At 35.7% G+C, this 15,314-nt stretch overlaps 2 protein-coding genes across 6 annotated transcripts in view; one reads left to right on the plus strand and one right to left on the minus strand.

The window, feature by feature from the left end:
* Nucleotides 1-5,276, plus strand: part of COL4A1 (collagen type IV alpha 1 chain) — a 117,365-nt gene extending 112,089 nt beyond the window's left edge. Inside the window, exons 50-51 of the mRNA XM_087953225.1 lie at nt 2,212-2,384; nt 4,104-5,276. Coding sequence (XP_087809351.1) covers nt 2,212-2,384; nt 4,104-4,185 — 255 coding nt within the window. The 3' untranslated portion in view covers nt 4,186-5,276. The remainder of the gene's footprint in view (nt 1-2,211; nt 2,385-4,103) is intronic.
* A 3,739-nt stretch (nt 5,277-9,015) lies between these two features.
* ADARB1 (adenosine deaminase RNA specific B1) overlaps nt 9,016-15,314 on the minus strand; it is a 74,057-nt gene continuing 67,758 nt past the window's right edge. For all 5 annotated transcript variants that reach the window (XM_026679063.2, XM_026679066.2, XM_087949239.1 and 2 more), the window contains 2 exons: nt 12,258-14,792; nt 9,016-12,201 (listed from right to left, as the gene is read on the minus strand). In XM_026679063.2, the coding sequence (XP_026534848.1) occupies nt 14,616-14,792 (177 nt within the window). In that variant the 3' untranslated portion in view covers nt 9,016-12,201; nt 12,258-14,615. The remainder of the gene's footprint in view (nt 12,202-12,257; nt 14,793-15,314) is intronic.

Raw genomic sequence — 15,314 nt, forward strand, 5'->3', positions numbered from 1 at the left:
GATTTTTGAACAAACATTTAGCAAAAGATGTTTCCAGATCAAAATTATGAAGTTTTTCTGGTGGTCATAAGTAAGGAGGACCTTTTGGCAATGATAAATAACTCTAATGGAAGAATATATTTTCATCTAAACAAGGAAAAAAACACTCATTGCAAGAAAACATACAATATATCAAATATATATAATGAAAACATATATCATTTTATTTGACTTCAGTTCTCCAGATATTTTTGTCAATTTACAAGATTCTCACACGGATGGAAAAACACAACATCTGTATTCCATAAAAATGGAATCTCACAATAATCTAGTTGACTGGTTGTCAGCTGTCAGACAATATAAAAATCAAAATGAGGACCAAAACATCATTCCTTTTAACAAGAAGCCCAGTCCTGGATTTGTTTGCCCTATATCAGAAAGCCATTATGTCAATGTTCTTTGGTTTCCAGAGCTCCTAGAATTAGAATCTTCAGGATTCCTGAAGAATCCCAGTCAGGAAAGAAAAGCTAATCTAAGGATCCATTGTACATTTTCTGCCAAGTCCTCTCCATCTCATAGTTTGGAGGCTATATGGCAGAATTTAAGTTATTCAGCAGAGGTTCTGAAGAAATTGTTGCCTTCTTGGAAAGCTTCAACTGATAGGATTTATGGCAAATTTGGAAGGCCTTTTTGACTTGATAATGATGTTTCCATCAGCAGTCTTGCTTTTTGGGAAGTTAGACTGATCCACTCTCTGTGAGAAGCGGACATTTTTAAAGGAGATCCCGCCAGTTTGCTACATCAGGAGATACAATTTCCAAATTGGAAAAAGCCCTCTGGGATACTTAAAAAATAAAAATGTACAGCAAGTATTGTCCTATTTTTCTCCCATTTGGTGTATAACTCTTTTGGTCAGTGGAAAACAAGACAATATTTAAAATAGATGGATATCATTTGTCTATACTCCATCTAAAATTATATCTGGGACAGATAATGCTTAAACACCAACCACATTTTTCCTCCTTCCCCGCTATTTTTCCCCCTAAAATTTAATAAACGTGTCCAGTCAAAAGTTATTTTAGCTTCAGCAGCTTGCAACTACTTTATAAATTTTGCTTCAGTAAAGTATCGCTTCAGTTTTAGCAAGTTATTGGTCATGTCTATTCTTTTCATACTATATCTGGATTTAATTTTAATATATCCTACAAGTTTCTTCCATGCTTGTTTCTACAGACATATAAGTGAGTTTCTCAGCATTGAGTTTAAACATTTGGTGTCAGTATTACAAGTGACAGCAGAAAAAACAACAATCACTGTATTTTTCAGTAATACGCTCTTCATTATGACAAAAACTATGTCTTTGAATCAGTATTTCTGAACCTCAGCAACTTCAACATGTGTGGACTTCAACTCCCAGAACTTCCCAACCATCATGGTAAGATGCATGGAGTTGAACTCCATGTAGCTTAAAGTTACTGAAGTTCAGAAACTGAACTAGACTAATATTTAGAATAAAACATCCATCAATTCAATATAACCTTAGAAAGATATACAAGAAAAAAAGGGTTAGTATAATCAATTGATTTTATGACATTTTCCTATGAGATCTTGACAATATCCTTGTCTTCTTCAGCAAAATATTTCTTCCTTAACTTTATCTTGCACTGTATTTCAGTTCCTCAAATTCATAGATCTCAGAGCCAAGACAATAAAATATTCCAGAAAACAACTATATGTATTATGTACAATACTGCTGTATTATGAACAACAGTACAACTGTACAATATGTGTGCCTAAGGACCATCTCATGTTTTTCTGGATTAATTTTGTGTAAAGTGAAATTAATTGATGTTTTGTGATCACATTTTACTAACTTCATTTGGAGTCCACTACAATTACATGCTCACTCCTGTTTAAGGTAACCTAAACATGATTTTAAGGGGTAGGATTAAGTTAAATATAACAGCTCTTCATTTTGAATATATAAATCATGGCTTAACATCAGACTAAAGGTTATTTTTCAGTACTCAATATTTAAATTAAATTTTAAAAAATTAAATATTTTTGATTTTGCAACCTATTTCAATTTACATTGATACAAATCAGTGCACTTCAGATTCTGTTCACAGCCATGAAATTATAGCCTACAAATATTTACTAGAACGCCTTTAAAATTATGTGCAAAAAGAGCATTTGGCCGTGTAATTTAATGCACTCCATATCTCTTGATAGCACACCAGTGCAGGGGCAGAAGGTTCCGGGCAAGCACTGGCCTCTCCGGGCTCCTGCCTTGAAGAGTTCCGCAGTGCACCCTTTGTTGAATGCCATGGAAAAGGCACCTGCAATTATTACGCCAATGCCTACAGCTTCTGGCTTGCCACGATTGAGAGGAATGAAATGTTCAAGTAAGTTGGAAGCTTCTTTTGTTAGCTGCTCTAAGATAGGGGATGTTTTTTACCTATGTTCCATAATAAACATGATTATGACTAGCTGTAGTAAAGTAAGCTGCTTTGCAAGTTTTATCTATTGTTATTTGTTTGTTTCCTTATGATTTTATCTGTCCCAGTATTACAGTGGCTAATGGCCAATTTTAAGTTGGACAATCAAGAGTGGTTTTGAGCGTTGTAGCCAATGTTCCACTAATAGGAGATCTGCTCTGTAAAAGAATGTCACCTCAATCTTTTCTGCTGTTTGTTTTGGGACATATTTTCTGTTCCAGGCTTCATGTGGCTACTGTTTCACTTGCTTACCAGGAATATACAGAGTATAGGAGCTAATTTGAGCGAGTTGACACTGTAATTTCTGCCAGCAAAATATCAGGCCACTATGTTTGAGTATAGGAGCTAATTTGAGCGAGTTGACACTGTAATTTCTGCCAGCAAAATATCAGGCCACTATGTTTGTAGGCAGTTCCTATAACTTGGGATTTTGCTTTCCATCTGGTTAAGGAACAAAGCTCATTTGATTTGACCCTTCTAATAATCCCAACTTCTTTATATCAACTTGGAAAATCAATCATGCCTCTCAGTCACTTTAGTGATATGAACAATCGTATAAATCAAGTTAATTACAAGGAGTCCTCTCTTACCAACCATTCATTCAGTGCACGTTTGAAGTGATGACACTGCTGAACAAGCAGCACTTATGACCAATTCTAAATTCTGACCATTGCAGTATCCCTATGATCGCGTAATTCGGATTTGGACACTTACAGTAGCACCAGCTTGCATTTAAAATGGTTGTAGCGTACTGCAGCATATATGAACATCATATATGACCTCCCCTGTCAGCTTCCCACATGTAAGTTCAATGAGGAAGCCAGCAGAAAATGTCACAAATCAGTCTGGCATACCTGCACTTGTACTGCATTGTCCAATTGCACTCAACACTTGGCATTTACACACCAGCATTCCTGCATTTGCACTCTCCCATCCATACCTGGCCTTCCTACAATTGCATCATGTCATCCATACTCTGATTTTTGTGTGTGCATGCTTTATCATCCACCCCACTCTTCCTGCACTCACATATGCCATGCCATCCACCCTTGCCCTTCCTGTGCTTACGTGTGGTTTGCACCAGGCCTCCCCAGGTCTCCCCTGGCCTCCCTCAACTTGCGTATGACTTGGCTGGCCCTCCCAAGTCCTCCCCCACTCCCCTGCGGCATCCCCACTGCTTCTCACTTGATCCATGTGTTTTGTGGTTATGAAAACAACTGGCAGTACTGGATTTTTGTTGCTAAATGATGCAGGCATGTGGTGTCACACTTTATCGCTTAGAGAGAGCAATCCCAGTCCTTAATGCTGTGATAATCTTGAGAATTACCTGTAAATAAATGCGAAACTCAATGGTAGCTGGATATAGAATTGTAGCCTCAGTCTGCCAAACTGAGCATGGCCCAAAGATTCTCCAAAATTAGGAGCATTATGCATTCAAAGGCAAAAGTAAGCAATCACACAGTCTCCTAGTGGTTTTGACTTCAATTCTTCTCAGCTCCAAGCAACTGGCCCATGGAAAAAGAGAGTGTGGAAATGATCACAGAATAAGTCTGGGCTGCAACAACAAATCTCACCTTGCCTTTGGCCTTTTCCTCACTGATAGTGATTTTTGTTTTCAATTTTCAGGAAACCTTCATCTTCCACACTGAAGGCCGGAGAACTGCACTCAAATATTAGCCGCTGCCAAGTTTGTATGAAAAGAACATAATGACTGCCCTATTGTACCCAATTTCACAATATGGTGCTATTTTGTTAACAGCAGTGAAGCTTAGGCATATATTCCTATGTACCTCATTGTTACCAGGTATAAAGCCATCAAGTGCCATACAGGAATCTGCCTGACTGGATTCTCTACTTTTTTGGCTTTTGTTTGCTGAAGAGGATAAAGATAAAGTGGAGACAATGCTTCAAATGGCGCTCTTGAAGAAACCTGATTTTTGTATGTCAATGTGATGCACTGAAACCTGGCTCTAAATTCGCAAGTGGCAGGAAAAAGAGAAGGATCCAGTTCTGCCATAACTCCCTTTTTTCCATATGTATGCTTTATAGATATATATATGGGGTTCTATCATAGTTAGGATAATTGTTAGACAAATTACCCCACAGACACAGGATTTCTGGACCCAAAATATTGTTGAAGAGCAATATGACACAGCAACATGCCAATGTTTCCTCTTGCATTACATTCAAAGAACTGGATTGAAGAAAGCAGAGTTCTGGCTGAGGGATTGAAGGTTTCTGCTCTGTGGTACTACGTGGCCCTTTCTAGTCTGCCTTCTTAGGGAATTCAGGATGGACGCAAACCGATCCGTGAATATTTATATATTAGCCATTCTGCAAATGAAGCATTGAACAATCTTTAATTATAATATATTTTTCTTTGTATCCACTCTCAGAGGAGCTATGAGAAATTATTAATTCTCTTAAATAGTGATCAGATTGGCTAGGGAAAAAAAACCTAATCAACCACCATGTGATTACTACAGTAATATTCAGGCCTTCAGCTTCTTCTTTATGGATTTAATATTTTCAGGGTTTTAAAGCACTAATACACTGAATGACTTGATTTTAATATATATATACAGCCTTATGACTTGGTGAATCTTTTAGTTAATAAACTCACATGCTTATATTGGGTTTTTATAAAAATATGCTGATAATTCAAAAAAAAAATCATATGTAAAAGAGGTTGTATAAAAATTATATTAAAATACTTTTAAATATAGGCCCTCTTGCTAAATCTTTCACAGTGGACCTTTTAAAAATTAAACATCTGTAATAAAACAATTTGTATAAAAACGTTTTCAGCAATAGTTTGTTGATTTTTGAGAAGTTGATTGTGTGGATTGATGGTTACTTTGATTCCAAATGTGCAGCCATTATCTTAGAATTGATATTTGCAATTGTTCCTGTTTTTATCCTAAATATTATTCATGTGGCTAAAGTTTAACATATCCTTTTAAACTATTCAGAACTGCTGAGTGGAAATATAGCAAATGTTATCTTGCAAGCATTTGAATGGAAATGCATATAACTAATAAGCCAGGGCACTAATGTTTAAAAATGTATATACATAAATATGCATGCACAGACCAATATCAGCAGTGATGATACTGTCTCTGATACAACTGGAATAAGGAATTTTGCCTGTTGTTGTTTGTTGTTGTTGTTGTTGTTGTCAGCTATTCAATCATGTCCGTCCAACCCTCGGCCACTCTATGGATCAACCTTCTCCCTGCCATTCTGTCTCGCATTGCCTCCTTCAGATCTACCATGGTCATGGACCAATCAAATAGACTTTTGTAGTGTCCTGTCAATGGGTAGTAGGGCAGTCCCTTCTCCCTTTTTTTTCTGATCTTATTATGTCTAACAGGTCAGATATCTTTAAAGCCTTGGACTGAGTTAAAATCTATTCTGGTCACTATGAACCAAGGCAACAGTGGACAAGGATGCTTTAACAGAATGTGTGAAAATGAAACATTCAGGATGAAACTTTGAAATTGGTTTGATAGGAAATCTAATTAAGCAACTCAAAGAAGAACTAAAGACTGAATTGCATGTGTCAACAAACGCTATCCAATAGGACTTGGTAGGTATGCTTGAAGAGGTTAATAAACAAATAAAAGAATTGTCTTTTCAAATTTAGGCTGCCCAGACTAGTGGTATTTAATCACTATCTATCAGATTTAAAGTTTCAGTTAAATATGGACAGTATAGTGTTTTTATTCCTAGGTTCAATCAGATATCAAGAACTAAGGAATATAGTAGTTGTATTTGTAAATGCTTGGATGAGAGGCAGAATTTTGCAGAAACATTTTTGTGCTGGAAGGATAAATTAAAGTATAACTTTTTCAAGATAATTTGTTCAGTCATGCTACAAAGAAAAAAAAAACCTCAAGTTTTTGATAGAAGAATGATAAAAATGGTATAAATTGAGATTTCCGTTAAACTACTTTTATTTCAACCACAAGGGAGGATATTTCTATGCTTCAAATGATAATAAAATCTTATAAAACTAAAGAATACTTTGTAAAGAACTAATCAAATCAAATAATTATTAATCAAATAATTATAAAATCAGAAATAGTATCTCCAAAAATAAAACTATTGCACATATCTGATAAATATATAGATATATAGATAACAGAAAAGCAATCAGTATAACATGTATAAATCTTATAAAGAACAAATAGAGAAGAACCTTCAAGATTTAAATAATTGATAGAACAAGTAAAATAATATTTTGCATTTGGGATTTACCAGATAGTTAGCTGTTACGTAATTAATATTGTTTCATATTCATTGGGAAATTAATATTACACACACACACACACAACACACAAAATAGACTATATAAGATGTTGTGCAGACTTTAATAGAATGTCAAGAGGGCTCTGAAAGAGAAGAACTAGAGATAAACAGATTCCTCTAAACTAGAAGATTCAGAGAATTTAATGTTATTATATTAACTTGTGCCTAAATGGGTTGTAAAGGTGAGAGTGAGATGAAGATCACTGGAGGGAGGACCTGGGGGAAGTTTGGGAAAATGGGATATAGAAGACAAATCCAAATATTTATTATGGCCATAGATCAGAAATCCCCCCCCCCCTCACTGTTCGATTGTGTCTGATTCTTAGAGATTGCCTGGATAAGGTCCTACATGTTTTTTTTTTTAGCGAAGTTCAGAAGTGGTTTGCCATTGCCTCCTTTCTAGGGCTGAGAGATAGTGACTGGCCCAAGGTCATCCAGCTGGCTTTCATGCCTAAGGAGGAACTAGAACTTGCAGTCTCCTAGTTTCTAGCTCGAAAAAAAATTCAGCAATCCTGGTGGGTAGATATGAATCCTGGCTGCATACAAGGAGCAATGTAAGCCATCTGGAAATTTCATCAGGATGGCATGAAAAAAAATATATTCAAGATTCTCTGTAAACAGAACAGCAGAGAAAACAGCATACCGTAGCTGAGACGCTCCTGAGACCCCCCACCCCCCACAAGGCCATATGCATTGACAGAAGAGATTTTGTAAAGTTCCAGCAAAACAGCTAAAGGCAATACATCCAACTTGGCTTGTTGAAACAAAACGATATTGGAAGAAAGATAGGACACTGGTGCATAACAATTTTGGTGGGGTGGGGGACCTCACAAACTATAGGTTAGATTGATCTGAAGATCAGCATCCCAGATTTGCTGCTTAGTTGTGTTTCAAAGCCTAATTACTCTCCAACAAGAGTTCTAAGGAGTGGAGCCAGACTAGCTCTAAGAAGTTTAAACTCTGCTAATTTAGGGATATCAAGTTTTGTAAAACAAACAAACAAAAGGCGGTGTACGCCCAAGAGAAGCTGGGATATGACATTGACTTCAAAGGATGGAACACTGTAGAGATGAAATGAAAATCCCTTTGAATGGCAAAATCTCAGGAGAGCTGAAGAACTCTATGCTGATCAATACTATCTATAAAAGAAAAGTGAAGGATACTGAAGCCTGGAAACACACTGAGATAGTTTTGATATGCATCTGCTTGACAAACACTTATAAATTTCGTAATTATTTTGTGCAAATACTAAAATTTCATTTTTTTTCTGATGGTTTATAACACATTTTTCTTTAAGGCACAAAGAGACAAAAACCTTTAGTGCCCATCTCATTTCACATTGGGAAATATATATGATTACAACATCATGTCCATGCAGAACAGCTGGTAAAACTGTTTACTAATTCAAAGGGCAGATTAACAAGGTAATGGTTAGGAACTGAGAGGCCCTGGATTATTGATTTAATATACAAATTGAAAACCAAGGGGATTAAAATGCACCCTGCCTCAACTGTCTGTGTGGAAATAGCTCTAGAAAGACATTCTCAAGGATAGCATCTAACAGGTATTAGAGACACTTTAGTTTTTCCCATAGGTTCAAATCAAAAGTTGATTTGAAATCAATGAAGGCTGTAAAGAGAATATCTCAGGTAGGAAGAGAATTTTTCAGGTAAATGATGAAGGATCAGATAGCAGTCTAATGCTGGGTGGTCCACACTAAAGTCAGTCTATTCCTCAACTAGAACATTCGCACTTTCAATCCCGTATTGTACTTTTGGCTGGAGATATTTGGTGTATAACTTGTAGTAAGCAGGCTGATGAGTCTAGAGTTGGCAGAATCCATTTTTTTCTGTATACTAGAAGGGGATAACAGTGGCATGGTTCTGGTTCCAGCAGAAAACATGCCGAACTCTTAATGCATGTAAATAAAATGATTGCCAATCTTTGTTCTCCTCAGTAATTCTGGGACTTTTCCAAGTTTTAACTGAAATAATCTCATTAACCTCAGCTGTAAATGCAGATGGCCAGTTAGAAAGAGCATTTTAATAACTCGCAATTGGATTATCTAATTATTTAATTGTAAAGATACTCTGGAAATAATGCTGCCATGTTTCTGCAGCTATTTGGCAGGTTGAACCAAAGTCTCTTATCATTAAAAAATCTGTCAACAGAGGTCTCCAATTTGCTATTATTGGTTGATTAAATGCTCATAGAAAAAAATTGAAACTTGTAGAAACCAAAACGACAATTCTTTTTATTAACTAAGAAGTTGTCTACAATATTGTCAAGGTCAGTTGTGAATAATTTTATCATACAGAACAACATCTTATTTTCATTATTCTTGTTCTTTTTAAGCAAATTATAACTTTCAATTGTCATAGGAATTCACCCAATAAACCTCTGTTAAATCTATTAAGTCCAGTTTTTTGTTCAAGATCATTCTTCTATTATTTTTCATATTCTGAACAGTTGTGTGTTGACAATTCAAACAGTTGTTTTTCCCCTGAATGTTCACTGAGAGGTTTAATACATCCTAATATGGAAACTGCAGGGGTGGGGGTGCGGGAATATCTGAAAGTTTATCCCAGGCAATTCCATCCAGATATAAGAGTTGTGTTAATTAACTTGGTACTATGTAACTCAGGCTGAGTATTTTCTCTGTTTTAAGATTCTGTGATTACCACAGACCAGCATTCAAAATATCATTCTCATCTCCATTCCTTGGTCTTGCCAGCTTACAGACCTTTTCATTTCCAGCCGCTACAGGATTCAGTTTAGTACATTTTAGCCAAATTTGCCAGTCCTTGTGAGATACAATCCATACTGGGCCAGCAATCTATTAACAACTTTTGCATTGAAGGAACTTTTATTTTCTTTAATCATTAGTACTGCATTTAATTTTCCTGCAAACTTTATAAACCAATCTTTGTATTTAAAGTACAACACACATTTTCAAACAACAGTTTTGTTCATTTTATTTGTGAACTCACTTCATTTAACCCTTTGGATTTAAATCACATATCTCTCTCGCATCTGAAAAGGTATCTATAGGTGTGGAAATGAAATTTCTCATATTTAACAAAGCAAAAATAAACCTCCATTGCAATTAAATCACAATATCATTAAAAAGGCATTTCTAATAATCCATTTTGCAAGGAAAACAGCTAATTGTTTGCAGCATAAAAGGAAATTAACTCTCTCTTGCCTATCATGTGAAAACACTTTGTTATCCTGTCAATCACAGAGAAACATTAATACAAAAGTGGACCATTCGCAACTGGAATTTCCTTTATGTGGTGAAATGCTCACATCAGCAACCATTGGAGCTCATAGTTACAGCATGACTTAAGCTTTTTGTAATAAGGAATCATATCATGTTAATAACACTTTTGCTAATTCAAAATGAGCAAATGGTTTAACAAAAACTATACCATAATATAATTCACACAGACACAAAGAAATGACAAAAATTTTGGCAAAGATTTTGCGTTCCCTCAAAATAAAATGAGAACAGCAAAACAGCTATATCAGCATGCTTAATAACTGTTATGTAACACAGTTAATAATAATATTAAAGATGTTTGTGCTATTTTGGACAATTTTCTATCCTGTAATTTTATTTGGATTTACCCAAGAAGGTTATTTGCTACAGGGGTTATAAAATCAGTCATAGGCATTACACAACAAGCTTCCCCCTTTAAAATTTTATTGCTAATGACAATGCAGCTTTCTGAGACAGAGAAATGAGGTGGGGGAGAGAAAACAAAGCAACAAATATTCCTCATCTTGGACAAATTCAGTGGTTAAGAAAATTAACTGAAAGCAACCCTGGATGGACTGACTTTTCCTTCTCTGAAGAACCTTTATTTAATTTAAAATAAACCAAAAACAAATGAGAATTAGTTGTGAAATTCAAATAAGGTAAACTCTGGTCAGTTTAAATGAGTTTTTTTATATAACAGTCAGACTTTAACTGGGCTTTCCCTCCCTCCCACACCCATTTAGACATAACAATAAATCTTGACAAATCAGAACCATCTACTTCTTTTAACCCAGCTACAGGTTTGTAGAAGATAAAGGAATGCTAGCCCCACACTTGTTCACTTGTACAGCAATAAACAACGTTCTGGTTTTTTGTCCAAATTGGGCCACTCTAAAACTTAAACAACAGTCTGTTTCAAGCCAGAAATCGCAGAGAATTTATAGTATATTTTAATTACTCTTGTACACAAAAAGCATTATTGGGAATATCAGGATGATTCACAATCAGGGTTGCCAATCAATTATGGAGAACAAGCCAGTACGGGTAGCCTTCGAGTTACAACAGTCCATTTAGTGACCAAAGTTACAACGGCACTGAAAAATGGCTTAATGATTATTTTTCACAATTACCTTTGCAGCATCCCTATGATCATGTGATCAAAATTCAGACGCTTGGCAACTGACTCATATTTATGATGGTTGCAGTGTCCAAGGGTCATGTGATCACCTTTGTGACCTTCTGACAAGCAAAGTCCATGAGGAAGCCATTCACTTAACAATCAGGTTACTAACTTATCAACTGCTAACTTATTCACTTAACAACTGCAGCAAGAATGGTCGTAAAATAGAGCAAAACCCACTTAACAAATTTCTCACTTAGCAATGCAAATATTGGACTCAATTGTGGTTGTAAGTCAAGGATTACCTGTAATCTTGCTTTTTATTGTGCTGTTTAATCAGTTGTCAAAAAACCCCAACACTTTTCCTTGTTAGCTTTTTCAAAAGATTAACACAACTGATATTGTGCTCAGTTGGTTTCAAAATATAGGTTGATCAAATCAGTGTCATCAGCCAGACCCTCTGGACACCAACCTTGAGGCAGAAGGTCCTAGGCATGTTTCCAGATCTGGCTCAGATAGCAAAATGTATCATGTTGAGAAAGTTGGCAATCCTATCTATCATCTAGTTTACTTTCCAATTGTTCATAATTTGGCTTTGATCATCAATAATGGAGTATATTGCAGGGTAAATATTTATGGGATGAACTTTTCAGCATGTGAATGTAGCTATTGCCTATTTAATTCAAGTTACAATTCTGTCATTGTCATTTAAATGTGCTACATAAATGATTTGCTCTTGGAGACTAAAATCTGTAGGGCCTCATCAACATAAATATGTATCACTATTGTGCCTATTAGTTTTTTTAAGTGAACAATTTTTCCTTTTAAAAAAGCGGTTCTTGTTATCTGCAGTTTTTTATATCTGCAACTAACAATTAGAGATCAGATTTTAATAGTTGCAGAAGGTTTTTGCATATCTAGTTTTTGCCATGTTTGGTTACTTTATGCATGTAGTTAAATGAGGGGTGGACTTTGTACATGCCTAAAGTATGTTTATTTAAGGTTAGAGTTAGGTCATCTGTGCAAAATACCTGTATTAGTTTTTTTTTCATCTGTTTTCATTTGTTTTGTCATCTGTGCAAAATACCTGTATTTGTTTTTTTTCTTGTTCATAATAAGACATGATGGATTTTGACAGATCATCTCAGCCATGAAGCTTCATGTGGTTCTCTGCAGCAAATGGCTTCTGGAGCAATTCACTTGGCTGCTGATGGAGATGCCACATGGTTCTCCACTTTGCATGATGTTTTTACAGTCTCAATGGAGAGGCCTCTCCATTGTTTCGCCGGAGATCAGTGTTGTCTGCAGACTTCTTGCAACATCTATAAATTGCATCATTAGTTGCTAGTGCTGCCCACCAACCATTCATTTGCTATTAGTTTGCTTGAGGAAGACACAGGAGCCATGGTGAGGAGCTCATGACTGGGTGGACTCAGTGAAATTTGTTAGGACTGAGCAAGGACCAAAGGAACACATACAGATACATTACATAGACGACTGTTAGAGGAGGAAGAGTGGATATACTCATGGGAGGAAGAGATGACCATGGAGTCTAGAATCCTTCCCTATGCCTGCCCAAATTCCCACAGAGTTCAGATCTCATTCTGTGATTTCCTTGTCCACAGTTCTATACCAGAATGGAGATGGCCCTTGTCTTGAGAATAAGGCTTTCATGGACATGCATATACCCTTCCGTGGTCTTTGCTATCAACACAATACAATGTACTGTAGATAGTTATATCCAGGCTCTACATAGAAACAAGATGCTAGCTATTATTTCTATTACATCTCCTTACACAGACATTGAAAAATACCTATAGCTGATGTGAAATCTTCAATATGAATATCACCCGAAATTCCTGGCATTTATTTAACAAAACATGTTACCATTATTTCTTTTCAAACTGAAGAACAGTCAGAATTAACAGTGCTAAATCTACATAACATACTTTGCCAGAATGGAATTGAAAGGACCAAACTCTAATGTTTATTTCATTGCTATTAATTTTGTTTTAGCTCTAAAGTTAGATTTCTTTATTACTGAAATAAAATTCTAGCACAATTTCATGTTTATAACTACTTCCTCTAATTGAGATAAAGCTAGAGGTGAGGTATCAATCAATAAACGGAGTAAATGCTGTGTGAAACACGGAAACTGGGTAAAAGAGATGGCTTGATGGATTAGTTAGCTCAGCAGGGGACATATACACACTGCATTTCAGGGTAAGCCTTTACAGCTAATAGTCAGTGCAGCACACTCACCCTGATTGTTAAGCAGAGGATCCTCTAGGGAATCTGAAGACCTATGCTCAGCATATGTACTATTCCCTCTGCAAATATTGCTGTCTTTCAGAGATCCAGACACATACAAACATGCTTATGGATTGGGTACTTCATAAATAAATAGGTGTTCAACGTTTATTCCTATTATATTAGCTCAAACAAAACTACATTGCAGAATAATCTGGATAGGTAGTTTTATATCCACATGTTTACAGTCACAGGCAGCATAACTTCATAGTTATATACAATTTGGCTGAAAATAAGTTAAATCTTTAAAGAGCATATAATTTAACTTAGAATAACCTTTCACTTGTTTAACTGTTGTGGTGCGCATGTGCAGTAGGTTTTTGGCAAATCAGCAGGTTTCTCACAAAGGAAAAAGTATTCTGAAATGGCCACCACATTGATAAATGTTACTGTGGTAATTTAGAAGGTTCCTGTGAAACGAAGAACCACCTATATCTAAGCTGAAGTCTATACTGTATTAGTTTACAAACAGTTTCCAGTTTACAATGGTAAAAACCAATAACGTCACAATGTATATAAATGCTAATTGAAGACAAGTATTTTAAAATGGAATAGAAAGTAGCATGTTAAAAACTATCACATACACACAGCAAAGACAAAGATTTTCAGCAGCTGTGTTTTAAGGGTGGGGACAGAAGCAGGAAAAACTGTCTAAACACCAGTCCAGTTTTATAATTTCTATCATTGCTATGATATTGATCAATTTAAAAATAAAACTCTAAATGTGCATAATTTTTCTTTTTTTTTCTAAGGCTCTGAAAATAGAACACAAAGTAAAAGTACATACTTGAGTGGCATGTAAAAATCCTATCCCACGTGCATTACATATGCATCTGACATTAAAATAATTGTTAAAAAGTGTGGATGAATTATTGAAAAAATTGCACCAAGTTTTTTTTTCCTGAAAAGTTAGTCTTGAGATAGTAATCAAATAATTTTGTTTTGATTCCAAACTAGTTACTATATTATCAGTTTTTCCTTAGTTTGAATTAACTCAACAAAACCAAAACTAATTAATCACAAGTTAGTTCCCCAAATCACAAAAGTTAAAAAGCTGCTGTTATAGATGAACAGATGAAATGTTGATACAGAAACTGGACCATTCATCAGAGTCCCACGAAGTGCAAACCATCATTCAGACAACCAGGGAAAACTGATCTTGCTCTATAGGCTTCTCCACCCAGGCCCCAAGGCCAGCCTTCAGAAATGCCTTAAACAAACACTCTTTGGCAGTTTGATATTCCGCAGCTACCTGTTTTGTTTCATGATAGATATTTGGCTTATTGACTTTTGAATGAAGACTGGCAGGAAGCTGGATAAATCAAAGAGAGAGAAAAAAGAGATGTTTATGAAAGCATCATCTTGATTGCTCTAAATTCTTGTAAATTGAAACCCAATGAACTGATGTGGGTTGTTTTTTTTAAATAAAATTTTCCATTAGAATCAATCTCTAAATCGACACCAAATACCCCATGTCCTTCCTCCTATTTTGTAATTCCAATATTACACTGCAATGCTTTCAACTCCACAAATAAATAGCAAGTGAACACAGAATCTTGCTAACAGAAAAACCATTTGGACTTAAAACAATCCCATCCTTTCCCAATCAATTATTCATGTCTGTTTCATGGTTCATTCCCCTTTAGTGAGAGCTGTTGAAAGCAGAGCAACCCCCCAAAGGTTATTTGAATTACACTCAGCAGGATGAAAGGGAAGTGCATTTCATCTCGCAGCCCATTCTTTTCCTAAAGGCCCATGAGGCTACAACCATGCCCAGCCATGCAGAGGCAGGTGCTTTTGATCTAGGTAAATCATTGTAATGGAGATAGAAAAT

Source organism: Notechis scutatus, chromosome 1 (assembly GCF_049901735.1).
Source record: "Notechis scutatus isolate UNSWTSFEM ecotype Mainland chromosome 1, rNotScu1.2, whole genome shotgun sequence".
Taxonomy (NCBI): domain Eukaryota; kingdom Metazoa; phylum Chordata; class Lepidosauria; order Squamata; family Elapidae; genus Notechis; species Notechis scutatus.